Consider the following 15,632-nt stretch of genomic DNA (forward strand, 5'->3'; position numbering starts at 1 on the left):
TTTCTTTCTTTCTTTCTTTCTTTTTCTTTTTTTCTATTTTTGAGACATGGCTTCTCTGTTGCATTGGAGCCTATCTTGGAACTTGTTCTATAGACCAGGCTGTACCCAAACTCACAGAGATCCACCTGCCTCTGCCTACTGAATGCTGGTTAAAGGCATGTGCCACCACCGCCCAGCAAAAATGGCTTTTTAAAAGGGATTACTGCGTTAAACCCTCTATGTGGGTTTCACACCCATGGATTTAACCAACTGTAGATGAACTTTTTTTTTTACTTGAATCTGTATTGAACAGACTTTTCTTGTCGATATTCCCTAAATAATGTTGTATAACACCTATTCATATCATATCTATATTGAATCAGGTGCTATAATGATGTAGAGACCATTCATTTTAAACTATTCTGGAAGGTGGAAGTGGTGGCACACGCCTTTAATCGCAGCACTCTGGAGGCAGGGGCAGGCGGATCTTTGTGAGTTCAAGGACAGCCTGGTCTGCACCGGGAGTTAGTTCTACGACAGTTAGGAATACACAGTGAGACCCGGTCTCAAAAACTAACACGCCTTCCCTAAAGAAAATAAATGTATACAGGAGCAGATCATAGGCTTTGGGTAAAGACCAGTCAGGGGCGCTGGGTATCAGACAGGAAGCCTAGCCAAGCTATTCTTCTAAGCGCAGCACCCCAGGGAGGGAGGAGGTCAGGAGCGCTGAGCGCAGCCTGGACAGTCATGGGGGTGGAGGCATCAGAATCCTAACAAAGGGCAGGATGGGCTTTGGGGTAAAGACGAGGCCGAGGCTCCCTGGAGGGTGTTGGAAAGGCCTGTGGGGGAGCACCAAAGCCAAAGACCCTGACTCCAGGCCGATGGACCCATGCCGGAGGTGAGAGGATGCGAACGGCCAGCCCCGGCAGACCGGGATAATTCCCCGGGACGTTTGCAGGTGGGTGCGCCCGGCCTCCACGCAGGAGGCGGCGCGGCGCACGGAACCAATCACGACCGGCGTTGCCACGTGATGAGCCGTAACCAATAGGAGGTGGCGTCGAAGTCAGCGGTGAAATTCAAACGTGGCTCCGGAGAGGAGTTGGGGCTCTGCTGTTTGCGTCCTTGCTCGGCCTCCGGAGGTGAGTGCAGCGGAACGGGCATTGCGGAGCGGCTGCAGCCAGCGGGAGGCTGCGGGGAGGTGATGGCGGCGGGCGCTGGGGACCCGGGCCGGCCGGGCAGGAGCGCAGGGCGGTGGTGCGAGCTGCAGGACCCGGGGCTGGAGTGGGAAGCGGGGCCCGGAAGTGGGTGGGAAGCAGGCGGGACTGGCTGCGCACCCCTCAGAACCTGTCTCTGCTATCTGGGACCTGGGAGCTGGGAGGAGGTGGGGGGCCCCTTGCTGCCTTTCTCGCCTCATTTCTGCCGTGGGCTTGAGTTACTGCGTTGTGGAGAATCGGTAATGGGCGCGACAGGAAGAAAGACTGCTAACCAGTTAAAAACATCTTGGCGCTGAAAGACCGGGCATCTGCCCAGTGCTGCGACACTACCTTAATCCTTGGGTTAGAATTGCAAAGGCGCAAATCACAGTTTTGTCAGGGACAGAAGTGTTCAAAGTCAGTCAGCGGAAGGATGGCTTTTCTTCTTGCTTTGTACTCTCAATGTCGGTGAATACTCAGGCAGAGTAGGTAACCAAAGGGGCAACTTATTCTCAGTACCTGACGGGTTCCTTACGTCTCCTCTATCACTCCCAGTATTCAAGAGAACACCTCCTTTCTCTTGCTTGTAATGATGAAATCTATAGACGTCCCGAGAAAATAATTCTGGGGAAAAAAAAAGTGAAAGGAAGACCTTCAGTGAAATGAAGTTTTAAGGGCATTCACAGGGCACGGTGGTGTGTGTATTAATCCTAGCACCTGGGAGGTGAAAGAAGATGAGTTAAGACCAGCCGCAGGCATGTAGACCGATCAAAGCCATCCTAGGCTACTGGACATCTTGACTCAAACACACAAAACTCATGGCCAGCATTTGTCTTCCAGATACATGCAGTGTGCTGTCACTGATAGTGTATTGGGAAGAATAGATGTGTTTGGCTTGTTGAAAGTTTTCTGGTAAATTATAAACCCATGTCTTTGTGTGTTTTGTTTGGTTTTGGTTTGATTTTGGTGCTCCACTATCACTTAATAACAATTACATTTAGATATGTTTACAAAATTAATGTTTTGTTTTCTTCGTTCTGGAAGATGAATTACAGTTTAGAAATGGAGGCTGAAGAATTAGATGGCAGGAAGTTGACAATTGATTCTATAATGAACAAAGTAAGAGATATTAAAAATAAGATAAATGAAGACCTTACTGATGAGCTGAGCTCGAATAAAATCTGTGCTGATCCTACAGGTGAGTTTTTCTTTTCTTTAAAAAACAAACAAAGAGATCAACCACTGTTGCCTAACATAGTTTTTTTTTTTCTTCAGAAATTTATGGCTATCCATTAGACTGTACTTCATACTTTATCTTTTTTGTTGATAAACATTACAAACCTTTCTGCTGTCTAGAGAGAGGCGGGGGGGGGGGGGGGCAACATGGGCATGGTAGGGTACCTTATACCTGTCATCCCAGCACTTGGGGATCTGAGGCAGCAAGATCTCAAGTTTATGGCCACCGGGAGAAATACAGTAAGGCCCTGCATCAAAAACTCAAAACAACAACCACAAAAGCATCATTTATTAGTGTACTCAGCAGTAGTTTTCTGACCTCTTCTGCTCCTGCCAGCTGGCTGTGTTGGCTAATCTGCCTGCTCGCCTTACACGTGCAGGGTTTTCTGTTTGTTTTTGTTTATCTGCTCCTTTTTTTTTTAATGGGCTGAGGAAGGCTCATGAATTTTACTGAAGTTATATTGAAAAGTCTTTTTTTTTTGATTTATGTGTGAATGTGTTACTGGCACATAGGTGTGTATACCACTTTCATGCTTGGTGCTCTTGAAGGTTAGAAGAGGGTATGGATCCCCTGGAACTGGAGTTATGGGTGATTGTGAGCCACCATATGGGTGCTGGGAATGGAACCTGGCTCTTCTGCAGGAGCAACAGGTCCTCTTAACTCCTGAGACATCTCTCCAGTCTCCTAAAGTTATATTTAATCTTAACACCAAACACTGGATTTGAAGGGTCCTCCTATTGGTCTTGTGGCTTCACCACCCCCTTTCCTCTGTTAGCCCTTATAGAGCCAGAGGTCCCTTTAGTCCCAAACAGGTGTCACTTTTACCTCTTCCTACTTCTAAACGCCCGCTTGCGTAGCCTTCCCTAATGTGCCTGTTTCAGTTACCTACTGAGATGGGAGTGTGTCCCCTTGTGCTATTTATACAGCCCAAATTCATTTCATGTGTAATTTATCTGTATGTTTAGATGTCTTTCTGTTCTGATGGAGGAGCTTGCCATTCCTTCTACACTGTTCTCCACTAGAGTGCTGTTTTTCCAGTCTGTTGCTCTGTCCAGTGCTTAGAATGAAGCCTGGTATGAAGTTGGCACGCACTGGGAGACGACAGCTGAGTGCGTAATGCACTAGCTTTGTAAGAAGCATTAGTCTCACAAGCTGATTTTTTTTTTATTTTTCAAATGGTTGATGTCATTTGAGTGGCCAGCATATGGATATTCACAGGATAAGACAGAGATGCTCTGTGTTCCATCATTTTAAACTGTGGGTTAGAGCTTCAGTAACTATGTGAATGGTGGGTCAGGAAAAATTGGCAACAATGTCTGAATGCTTGGTAATTGAAATTTAATTCAAAGGCAAATGTACGATAAATCCAAGGTGCTTCTGCCTCTATGTGCCCATGTTGCATTGCTCAGCTGCCCTGTAGCCTCGGTTCCAAGTGCACAGTGAGTGTACTTTGCACTGTGCACAGTGTCCTACCACTCGGTGCTGGTAAACACTGTCTGCAGTACCTTGGCTCAGATTTGAGATGATTGCATGTTTTAACTGTGCACATGAAGTTTCTTGCTCTTACAGAAATTCAGTAGTTTAATGATGAACAGCAAAACTTTTAACATTTTCCCACTTCCTCATGGGTATGAAATTACCATTATCTTTGGATTGTAATATGTTTTAGAATGCTTGATTTTAAAGTTGCGGGTTTGCTGACTTAAATTTCATTAAAAAATTGTTAATTTATGCTTAGGATTAGAACAGAATTTCCAAGAGTTTTTAAAATTGCCATGAATGTATTTCTTCCATTTTGTACTATATATTTATAAGTGGCAGTCTCAGCATTGATGATAATAAAATCAAATACCGATCAGTCTGGAGAACACTTGAGATGTTCCTTGCCCTCCAATTTCAAATATCCAGCCAAGATTTCATTTTTTTGCGTTAAAAATAAATAAATGCATCCGTCTTATTAGGACGTAGGTTTGCCTTCATTCTTTGTTTTGTTTTTTGAAAAAGGGTTTCTCTGTAGCTTTGGAGCCTGTCTTGGAACTCACTCTGTTGACCAGACTGGCCTCGAACTCATAGAAATCCACTTGTCTCTGCCTCCCAAGTGGTGGGATTAAAGGCATGCACGACCACTGCCCGGCTTTGCTTTCATTCTTGATAAATGGTAAAATTATGTGTGACAAAATTATTTTGAAATAGGTTGATTTATGTTATTGTCAATAAGTGTTCAATTTGTATGCCTTTTTCATGTTCTTGCATTCCTGGTGGTTGCTTAAAAATTTCTCAGGTGAAAGGGTATTGCAGATTTGGAAGCACTCTCTGTTCAGTAGAGAGCCTGGTTGGTGCCCAGAGGGCTTGGGAGTCTATCTCCCGATCACAAATGACAAAATGCATTTTTTTAGGTATTTCACAAAGTAGCTTTTAGTAAACTAGTAGAAGATAAACTGAGAAATTAAGTTAGGATTCGGCCACATTAAATTCAGAGTGAGAAAGCAAAGTCCAGAGTAAGATGTTCTGGCAGAAAGCAAGAAGAGTCGTTTTGTCTGCATATGGAGTGACAGCTTCTTTGGGAAACTATAATTTAAAAGTACTTATTAACCACTAAAATACCCTAATTAGGAGATTGGTAGTTAAGTTTCTTTAAAAACAAACAAACAAACAAACAAAAAACGAGTCAGCACTGAATAAGTGCGTTACCAAGTGAAAATTATGCTTGGCGGGTTTAACCCAGGACTGTGTACACCAGGCAGGACAGACTTGGTTGTTGAATGCCTTGAAACTCAACACCCAGAAGGTAGAGAGAGGATCAGAGGTACAAGGTCACCCTCAGCTAAGTATTGAGTTGTACACCACCCTGGGCTATATAAAACTCTGCTATAAAAACAAAACAAGATTGTCTGATTTTCTTGTTGTGGTTTTGGTTTATTTATTTTGAGACAGTCTACCTATAGCCATTCTGATAAGGCTGTGTAGACCAGACTGATCTCAAAACTCACAGAGATCCTCTTACCTCTGCCTCCCCAGCTCTGGGATGAAAAGTGTGCATCACCATGCCTCGCTTGAAGTTTCTTCTTGCTGTTCTATGTAGGATGAGATTTCACAGCAAGAAAACTAATGCCCACCGCTTGAAGTTTCTTCTTGCTGTTCTATGTAGGATGAGATTTCACAGCAAGAAAACTAATGCCCACAAGAAGCCCTGTAGGATCTGAAGGCATGGATTGGTGAGACCAGGAAATTGGCAGGGCGTTTAAGAGAAGTGTAGGAAACTTGGAAGAAGAAGAAGAAGAAGAAAGCCTTAATGCTCTTGATCCCTTGCTTCTCTGGTTGTAGTTTAAGTAAGTTTGAGGTACATGGAACTAATGTTGGCTATTATTATTACTATTACCCAGGAAAGGTTGTGCCCAGCCAGAGGCTCATACTTCTGAAACGTGAATTAGATGATTGATAGAGAATTTTTCAGCGTGAATTCTTACAGTTGAAAATAGTGAGATATGACCTGGAGCGATGGCTCAGTGATTAGAGTACTGGCAGAGGACCCAAGTTCACCCATCCTGCAGTTCACAACTGTCTCTGTTTTTAAGTTTATAATTACAGCTTAGACAATCCTAAAAAGATATCTCAAGACCCCTGGCTTCCCAGAGCACCATGCATGCACGTGGTGCACAGACATACATGTAAGCAAAACACCCATACACCCAAAATAAATTATTTTAAAAATAAATAAAATCATGAATTAAAATAGTAATATTACAAGGTGCTTATATACATTGACAGTATTGTAAATGCTTAACTATAATTTGGAGGTCACTGTAATTTGCTTGCTGTTTATTTGTTTCTCTGTTGTAATTTTTTTCTCTTTATTCATATAATACAGAAACGGTTAACCAAATTATGATGGTGGAGAACACCCCAGAGAACTGGTTGAATTTCTTGCTGAAACTAGAGAAGAGCAGTGTGCCGCTAAATGATGCTTTTTTAAATAAGTTGATCGGTCGCTATAGTCAAGCAATTGAAGCCCTTCCTCCAGATAAATATGGCCAGAACGAGAGCTTTGCTCGAATCCAAGTCAGACTTGCCGAATTAAAAGCGTAAGTTTTAGCTTTGAAACTACACTTAACCAGCTATATATGTACTACATTACAAAGAGAGAAGGTAAAAACTTGTAATTTGTGTTTTTTAACCCAATAATTTTGTTTTAATATAAATGTTTTCCTGTGGATATAGATTTTTCAAAGTTGCAGAGTTTAGAAAGTTCCTAAAACAGTGCACAAATGTCACCTAGGTTTTTTTATTTTTGCATAAACAGTAATCCATGTCTTTGAAAGGAGAGAAGTTATCAAGTGTAGGTAACTATGTCCTTTTGATTTTTTAAATTTGGGTATGTTTTGTTGTAGTATTCAAGAACCTGACGATGCTCATGACTACTTTCAAATGGCCAGAGAAAACTGCAAGAAGTTTGCTTTTGTGCATGTGTCTTTTGCACAGTTTGAACTATCTCAAGGTAATCTGAAAGTGTCACGTGTACACTTTTAGTGAAAGCATGTCCTACTGTACATTAGTGTTGAATCATAGATTTGAAGTGAAAAATTAAAGCGGAAATACTGCAGTTGAGCAGATGAACACGTGGAACGGGAGTGCTTTGTGGCATAAGTAGAGTGTGCTCTCTGCTCACAAGGAAAGGTCTGTGGAAATAAACAGACATCTGAAGGAAAGCTTTCTCACTGAGTATTTGTAAAATACAAATACTGGAACTTAGATAAACTTGTCTAGTGTGTGTCACAGCCCTGGAGGGTGTGTTAAGATAATGCTCTACCATTGACCTGGTGGATCTCACTAGTACCCACTGCAGGAACACTTCTCCAGCTTACGTGATTCTTCATAGTCTGCCTTTTGTTATAAGGCCAAGGCATCTTTTCTGTGAGACATTTTATAAGCTTATTAAAAATTATAATCTTTTTTAACTTTTTATTCTTTGTGTCTTTCACATCATGCGTCTTGATCCTGTTCATTTCCCATCCCTGAGTATCTGCCCTCTGCTCTTGCAGCACCCCCCCCCCCATAAAATTTAAGCGAAAAAAGAAAGGGGGGAATCTCATCATGGAAGCTGAAGTGTGACACAGTCACGCAGTAAACTCTTTTATCCGTATATCTTCACCTGCAAGTGTTCATTGCAAAGAATCTTTAGCTTGAGGCCTCTAATTTCAGGTGCTGGACCCTCACTGGAACCCCTGTTGGTGATCCTGCTGTTACCCTGTATCATGGAGATCCTGCACCTTTGGGTCTACAGGATCTGTCTCTTCCCTTGCTCCAGCAGATCACAGATCGGGTGGATATTGGGGTGGACCAACCCATAACCCTGGTTCTAGGCCTGGGTAGTTGCAGTGTTGGTCAGCCCTCCCTTGTCCTCTCTCCACCAGGGTGAACTCTCCTGCATTGTTCCTGCAAGTTCACCCCTTGCAGCAATGAGCCATGGACTGGGCTTGTTTTCCTGCTTTTCTGTCCTCATGTCCAGCTCTATTGTGTTGGTAATAGGGGCCACTATCCTGAGTGCTGCAGCAGAGGAGGGGCAGGGCTAGCACTCCCTCTCTTATGACCTCAAGGTCAGCTCTCCCACCTGCCTCAGGCATTGATGGACAGAAGAGGGGAGGGCATCTCTCTCCCACCCATGCCACCACATAACTGACAGCTCCTCCTCACAACTTGGGGACTAGCTCGCCCATGCCTCTGCCAATAGCGTTAACTCTATTGTGCTGCTCACTTGAGGTGTAAAGCCTGCCCTCCCAACTGTTGCAGCTGGTAGGGGGCATCCCTGAGACATTTTTAAGCTGGCTATTCCATAGTATTTTTCCCCTCATATTCTGGGGATCTTTGGCTATACCTAATGTGACTAAAGTAAGGTTTGTTCAAGGCAAACTGCTCCCCAGGTTTGAGGTGGAAAAAAAACGTTGAACAACTCAGACATGGTTTGGAAATCCTCAGTTTACCGAGGGGTTTCCCAAGTTCTAGTAATAAAATCTGTAGTGTACTGTGTATTTATAAAACACACATTTTCCTCCTAGAGAAACTGATATCTCCTTGCTTTTTATGGTAGGTTTGGTCAGGCCTTTAAGACCCAGTGGGTTTTCAGTGGTAACTGTAACAGAGAACGAATAAACTGAGCTGTCTGTAAATAAACACAAAACTAAATCCCTGTAGTACAGCAGAAGCCGCCAGGTCAAAATTGTGATTGCTTTGAGCAGGGTGGATAGACAGGCTGCTGGAGCTATGCACTTCCCAGGACCTGAGCCCAGATTGCTGTCTGCCTTTAGAAGGGAAGGGCATCCCAGCATTTTTCCAGAGGTTCTCATGACTTTTTGACTTGAGTTAATAAGGTCTTAAATTATTGGTGCTTCTCTAAGTCTTTAGGTTTACTAAAGTTCTCAGTTACATGCATTTTTTCACATTTCTCAATAAACATAAGGATTTAATCATTTAAAGTTTTTTGTAGGGCATATGTTATATGCTGAGCGCATCTTCCCTACCCAGTTCTCTCCACCTGCCTTTTTCTCTCCCTCTCCCTCTTTAATCACCTTTGTTGCCCCAGTCAGGTTTACTTCTATTTGTGTGTGTGTGTGTGTGTACGTGTGTGTGTGCGTGTGTGTGTGTGATTTTATTTTACTGTATAAAAATCTACGGCCATAAAAGGAAAAAAATGATATTTAGCTAAGATTAGCTTGGTTTGCTTAATATGATTGTCTCTAGTTGCATCCATTTTTTGCATCTGCAAAAGTCGTAACATCATTCTTCCTTTGGCTGAAAACAATTTCATTGTGTATATACACCACATTTTTGTCATCCATTTCTCTGTTAAATACCCATCTTGATTTCATGGCTTAACTGTTATGACTAGTTTTCTGTTTTATGTGTATGAGTGTTTTGCCTGCTTGTATGTTCTTGAACCATATATATACCTGCAACCCATAGAAGTCTGAGGAAGGCATCGGGTCCCCTGAAACTGGAGTTCTAGATGGTTGTGGGCTACCATGTCAGTGCTGTAGACCAAACCCTGGTTCTCTGTGAGAACAAGTGTTAAATGCGGAGCCACATCTCCAGCCTTGCCTAGACTGCTGCAGCAAACACCGCTGTGAAGTCTGTTTTCTGTTATATGTCCTTTGAGTAAGTAAATACCCAGGAACTAGTTGGGCCATGTTTAGGCCTGTTAGTTAGGTCTGTTTCTAGTGTTCTGATAAACCTTGGTACTGATGTCCACAACGATTGGGCTAATTTACATTCCCATCAGTGGTATATAAGAATTTTTTTTGTCCACTTCTGTACCTACATTCATGGTTTGTATTCTTAATTACTCACATACTCCCGTTGGAACTGGAATAAGATGGATTCTTGATTCAGTTTTGATTTGCGTTTGTCTGGTGACTAGTGAAGTTGAACACGTTCATGTATTTATTGGCCACTTCTGTTTCTTCCTTTACGACTGTCTTTCTTTTCATTAGCTTATTTATTGTTTGAGTTGTTTTCTTATTGCTTAGTTTTTTTTAAGTTCTTTTTGTATTCTGGATATTAGACTTCTATTAGATACATAGCTGGCAAAGATTCCCATGTTACAGGTGGTTTCTTTACTTTGATTAATTATCTCCTTTGTTGTATGGAAACTTTTTAATGTCATGAGGTCTCATTTGCCAGTTTGGCCTCATTTCTCCAAGAACTGGGACTCCTTTCAGAAAGTCTTTTCCAATAGTGATATATGAAGTGTTTTCCCTACTTGATATTCTCTATACCCTAAGGGCCACATTCATAGCACTATAGCCCATGGGTTCCATTATTGTTGATAATATCCTGTGTGATACATGATGTACACATTGAATATTTACCAAATATTAGGGATACATTTGCATTTGAAAGAAAATTTGGTAATCTCTATAGTTGTATGTAATCTTTTTTGGTTATTTTGTATTTTGGCAGTTGTGTGTAGATTAGTCTAACAGCGGATGTTAACCCTTTGCCCTTCTTTCTAAGTAAAGAAGAGGCTTTAGCAAATTTTTAGTCTTGATGACTAAATGTTACAATGAATAGTTTGTTACAACAAATGATTGTTACTAGTACTGCTGTACTACATAGAATGGTTGAGATGTTTCTAATTGCTGTAGTTGGGTTTGGTGTTTTGTGTTAATTTATTAAACTTCTAAATGGTGTTTCAGTGATGGACAGGAATTGGTATGGAGGAATTGAGTATATGTATGAGAAGTGAGAAGTTGTTTATTTGTTTGCCTGTGTAATAGTGTGAGTGAGTCTGCTTCCCCCCGGGCACTAATGAATAAATAAGAAGCTGGAGATGGAGGGTGAAAAGTGCTGCATCAAAATCAGTCATTTTTTCCTCTCCTAGGCAATCTTAAAAAAAGCGAACAGCTTCTTCATAAAGCTGTAGAAAGCGGAGCAGTGCCGCTGCAGATGCTGGAGATTGCCATACGCAACTTGCACCTCCAGAAAAAGCAGCTACTTTCAGAGGAGGACAAGAAGAGTTTATCAGGTGACTGTCAGTGTGTACTATGGTTTGCTGGAGTAAAATTAGGATTCTGGATACTTTAAAAATGACAAAAAAAATAGTTTAGCTATAGTACTTAAAACCTAAAGTTAGATTGTAGGTGTATAAGAGGTAAGATATTCAGAAACAAAGATCCTTCCTGCATAAACTTGTGTTGGTAACTCCTTTAAAATGACTTGGTCTAAGTAAGAAAGTTGTACTTATTTAGAAGTAAAGGATATACTTTTACCCTGGGGATAAAGCCATGTAAAAGAACATATTGATGTCATTGTTGTGCTTCCATACCTTGCCTGAGGCTCTTACCTATTATAAGTTGTCTTTTAAAATTTTTCTGTTGATAAGATTACTTTTTTGTAAATTTAATCATAATTGTGAAATTTGTACAGCATCTACAGTACTAACTGCCCAAGAATCATTCTCCAGTTCCCTTGGAAATCTACAGAATAGGAACATCAGTTGTGATTCCAGAGGACAGCCTGCTATAGCCAGGATTTTATATGGGTAAGAAGATGAATTCAGCTCTTTACATGGTTATCTTTTATATATCCATATATACATATGGATATATATTATTTATATATATCCATATATATATATATATATTTCAAGCAAGTGTAGTAACTATGTTTAGCAGTAAAATGAGGATACATATTCATAATAGTCTCTGAAAAATCATAGCTATTTTCTTTCTATTCAGAGAGAACATACCTCCACAAGATGCAGAAATAAGTCATCGAAATCCCTTAAAACAAACTAACAAAGCTAAACTGGTAAGTCATTTTTGGTCTATTTGAGGAAGGCGATGGTTAGTGAATTCTTTGTGTGGATCCATTGGTTTCTTAATCTCTCAAATCTTTTCTAGTCATGTCCCTTTGGAAGAGTCCCGGTTAACCTTCTGAATAGCCCAGATTATCATGTGAAGACAGATGGTTCAGCTGTACCAAATTTTTCAAAAAGGTATGTTTGAGTTTGGATTTTTAAATTTTGTTTTTATTTAAAGACTGATGTCAGAATATTTTTTTTCTGAGTAGTAGTGATTATGGTTAGTTTATTTTTCTTTGTATTTCTAGGGATTACTTGAGCCTAGGGCCCTAGTAATGCTCAGAATCAAAAAAGAAATAGGATAAGTTAATTGGCTGCTGAGTACAGTGGTGCAGACCTGTAACCCCAGCTAGCAGGGTGGCTGAGCCAGGGGAATCTTTTAAATCAAGAGGTCGAGGGTTACCCTGGGCAACATCGTAAGACTCCATCTTCAGGAATGAAACGTCGTTCATGGCATGTGGTATACTCCCCTACTCTGAGCTTTAGTGTTTGCTCCCATATAAGAAATGTGAATATGCTGAATGTGTGGTAGGTGCTAGTAAGATTGAGAAACAACTATTTTAGTTGGTACCTTCAATAACTGAAGTCTTGTTATATTTAGACTTTGAGTAAATGGTGATAGTTAAAAGGGTACCTGCATTTAAGGTACATATCCCTTTTAGTTTATCTTACTCCTCCATTTCAAATACCTAGTTGAACCATTTTCTCCCACTCTGAAAATGTATTTTTTTTTAATACATCCCTCAAGTTTTATTCAGCCAGGTTTTGATACTTTTTACAGAAGACTGTATGCCAGATTATAGAGGTCCACATGGCAGCTCACTGTGTGTTCTTATCCTTGATCTGTGTGCAGTCTGAAAAGCCTCACCTACGTACTTTTCCTTTCCCACATTCTTATCTGAACTCCAGCTGTGACTTCTTAGGTAATGAAGACGTTGGCAATCACCTATCTCTTCATCAATTTTGTCATTGCCCAGCGCCTAATTTTTAAGCATAGTCACCTTTGTTTTAGAATTATGTCACTCTTAAAGATACCTCTTAAACAGATGTTCCAATTCAAAGTGTGTAGTATCAAATATGTGTATTTAAAACCAATTTTCAAATGATGAAACAATTTCAAGTTAACTGTTAAAATCCATTTTTTTATGGGTAATAGAAAGATATCCGGATCAGATTCCCGAGATTCAATTATTCCTGGATCCAAACCAAGTGGAAATGATTCCTGTGAATTGAGAACTTTAAAGGTATTTCAGTTTTAAGTGAATGTGGAGTAAAGGTTCCAGGTCTAAAAGTTATAAAGCTTTCTTTAGGGAAAGGATCTAGTGTTTATCTATCTCCACTGTATTGGTGAAGCCACAGGAGGTTTGAGACCACCCTGGGAGGTGACACACAAGTCCTGGACTGTCTATCAAACATTAAGTTGTTAGAGCAAGTGTCAACCATCCTTTAGAAGAACTATGAGGTACACTAATTAGGCATATGTTTAAGTGGATTAGTTGGCCTGGGTCTAGGAATCAACATGGAGCTATTCACCAGGTTTTGTTTATTACTATGTTTTATCTTATGACTCAAAGCATCTTTAAAATCAGAGCCCATGTTGGTACAGAGGTGAGAGCATAAGTATCAAAGTTATTCTTCCCTGCCCCACCTTCGTTAACTTTACAAAGAAGTGACTAGTTCAGATACAGTGATTTCTAGGGGTTTTAATATTCTTAGCATACTTGACTTAAATCCCTGGCATTGTGGTATAAGTTTTCTACATTACAAGTTTTAATAGTCTTATGCTTTGAAATATTAATTTTCTCTATTTTTAGGGAATGGTACTTAATTATATAAAAAGATAATTCTCTGAATTTATAATAACTACTGTCTTGAGGTTATGCAAGTACTAATTTTTATTAGTGCTGTTCCTTAGTGATACAGTAAAATCAGAGCAGGGGTTTGGCTGTGTGGTAGAGACTTCGCTGCTGTATGTGGGCTCTGGGCTCATTTCCCAGCACTGTACAACCCGTAAACACAAACTAAATAAATAGTAATGTAAACAAGATAATTATGTTTTCTCTTGTTATCAGACTTATTCTTTTTTTTTTAATATTTATTTATTTATTATGTATACAATATTCTGTCAGTGTGTATTCCTGCTGGCCAGAAGAGGGCACCAGACCTCATTACAGATGGTTGTGAGCCACCATGTGGTTGCTGGGAATTGAACTCAGGACCTTTGGAAGAGCAGGCAATGCTCTTAACCTCTGAGCCATCTCTCCAGCCCCCTATCAGACTTATTCTATGGTGGATATAAACCTTCTAACCCTTTCTTTGTTGGGTGAAATATAGTGTAATAATTAAGTAATATTAATATGTCCACTGAAAAAGCAAATTAACCAAGTTAATGGTTATGTCTGTTCTGATGTTTAATCAGTAATTGAGAAAATTAATATTTTCTGAGTTTGTGAGCCTACTCAAATATCAAATGAGATAAAGTTTTTCAGTCATTTCACTTAGATAAAGCTTTATTATATTGAACAGTAGGATAAATTAGAAGTAATGTTATTTATAATATTGTTATCTTACTTGAAATCTTTCTGTGCTTTTTGTGTAGCCCATTCAAAGTGTCCATTTCAAAGACTCTCTGGTGTCCAATGAAAAAAGTTCTGAGCTTATTTCTGATTTAGTAATCTTGAAGAGTAAAACTGAATCAAGTCTTCTAACAAAATTGGAAGGTAAGTTCTTATGTAAGCAACCTTGATTAAACTCAGTGGGCTGTTACAAAAGAGGGACATGAAAGTCAAAGGGGGACTTGTTGGGAATAAAAAGGCTTTCAGCTGGGGAGAAAGAAAGATAAGAGAAGGTAACCATAGCATGAAAATGATTCATTCTATATATGTTTGGAAGTATCAAAGAATAAAACACATAGATTGGGGAGATGGCTCTGTGGGTAAAGTGTTTGCCATGTATGCATGAGGACTGAATTCAGATCTCCAGAACCCACATAAAGCTGAATTTGGTAGTATAGATCTGTAACTTCAGTAGTCCTATGGTAAGATGGAAGGCAGGGACAGGAGAATCCCCAGCAACTCATGGGCCATCTATTCTAATAACAAGAAGAGACCCTGTATCTAACAAAATGGAAGGCAAGAACTGGTACCTGAAGTTGTTTTCAGATTTGCATGTGTTCACACATACCCAAGTGTGCACATGTCATACACACATGAGTGCACATAGCTTGAGAAAAGAGATTAACTACCTATTTGTGGTACAAAACTCTGTCTTCCTTTATTTTCCATTTTAATTTTTTTACAGAGTACATGAATAGTATTGAATCCTATAGGGGAGGAAGCTATTTGTCTAGAGGGTGCATAAAATAAAGAGAGGAGGGACAATATAATAGAAATAAAATAACTTAGTTATTTCTTTTAGTTGATTTGGCTGCTATTTTTATCAAAGGACATAAAAGCAACTTCTATATCACAGCCCAATCTCATTTTTATTTTAAATCATACTTTGATTTTCCACTATGTAGATGTTGTAATAAGTGTTGTAGGGATCCAATAATTTTAGGAATGGAGTCACAAAATATCAAATCAGTTATGGGGTATATGTAGAATAGGTGATGCATAATGTGAATAAAATGTACAGATTTTAGGAGAGATGCAAGTAAAATGCTATGAGAATTTAGGAGAAAGAATTTTAGGAACCTAGTTTCAATTAGGGAAAATATGGAAGAATATATGAAAGAGACGAAATTTGAAACCCCACTAGCATATAAGTGGCAGCTCACGGTAATAGAGCTCAGATAGAGGGAGAATAGGTTAGGCAAACAGAACCTAAACAGGGCTGTTCAGTGAGGCTGAATTGAAGACAGATGGAT

The 15,632-nt window shown here is 40.0% G+C and overlaps 1 protein-coding gene across 4 annotated transcripts in view; it reads left to right on the top strand.

Moving 5' to 3' along the window:
* Positions 1-1,035: 1,035 nt before the first annotated feature.
* The window catches only part of Ttk (TTK protein kinase), a 42,668-nt gene continuing 28,071 nt past the window's right edge, over positions 1,036-15,632 (top strand). Inside the window, exons 1-10 of one of the 4 annotated variants that reach the window (XM_038324273.1) lie at positions 1,036-1,118; positions 2,217-2,370; positions 6,278-6,491; positions 6,798-6,904; positions 10,784-10,927; positions 11,329-11,443; positions 11,640-11,712; positions 11,805-11,899; positions 12,921-13,008; positions 14,364-14,484. In XM_038324273.1, coding sequence (XP_038180201.1) covers positions 2,217-2,370; positions 6,278-6,491; positions 6,798-6,904; positions 10,784-10,927; positions 11,329-11,443; positions 11,640-11,712; positions 11,805-11,899; positions 12,921-13,008; positions 14,364-14,484 — 1,111 coding nt within the window. In that variant the 5' untranslated portion in view covers positions 1,036-1,118. Of the gene's footprint in view, positions 1,119-1,542; positions 1,662-2,127; positions 2,371-3,996; positions 4,038-6,277; positions 6,492-6,797; positions 6,905-10,783; positions 10,928-11,328; positions 11,444-11,639; positions 11,713-11,804; positions 11,900-12,920; positions 13,009-14,363; positions 14,485-15,632 lie in introns of those variants that run through there. The other 3 variants (XM_038324275.1, XM_038324276.1, XM_038324277.1) reach the window with 3 other exon arrangements.

This window comes from Arvicola amphibius, chromosome 3 (assembly GCF_903992535.2).
Source record: "Arvicola amphibius chromosome 3, mArvAmp1.2, whole genome shotgun sequence".
Taxonomy (NCBI): Eukaryota; Metazoa; Chordata; class Mammalia; order Rodentia; family Cricetidae; genus Arvicola; species Arvicola amphibius.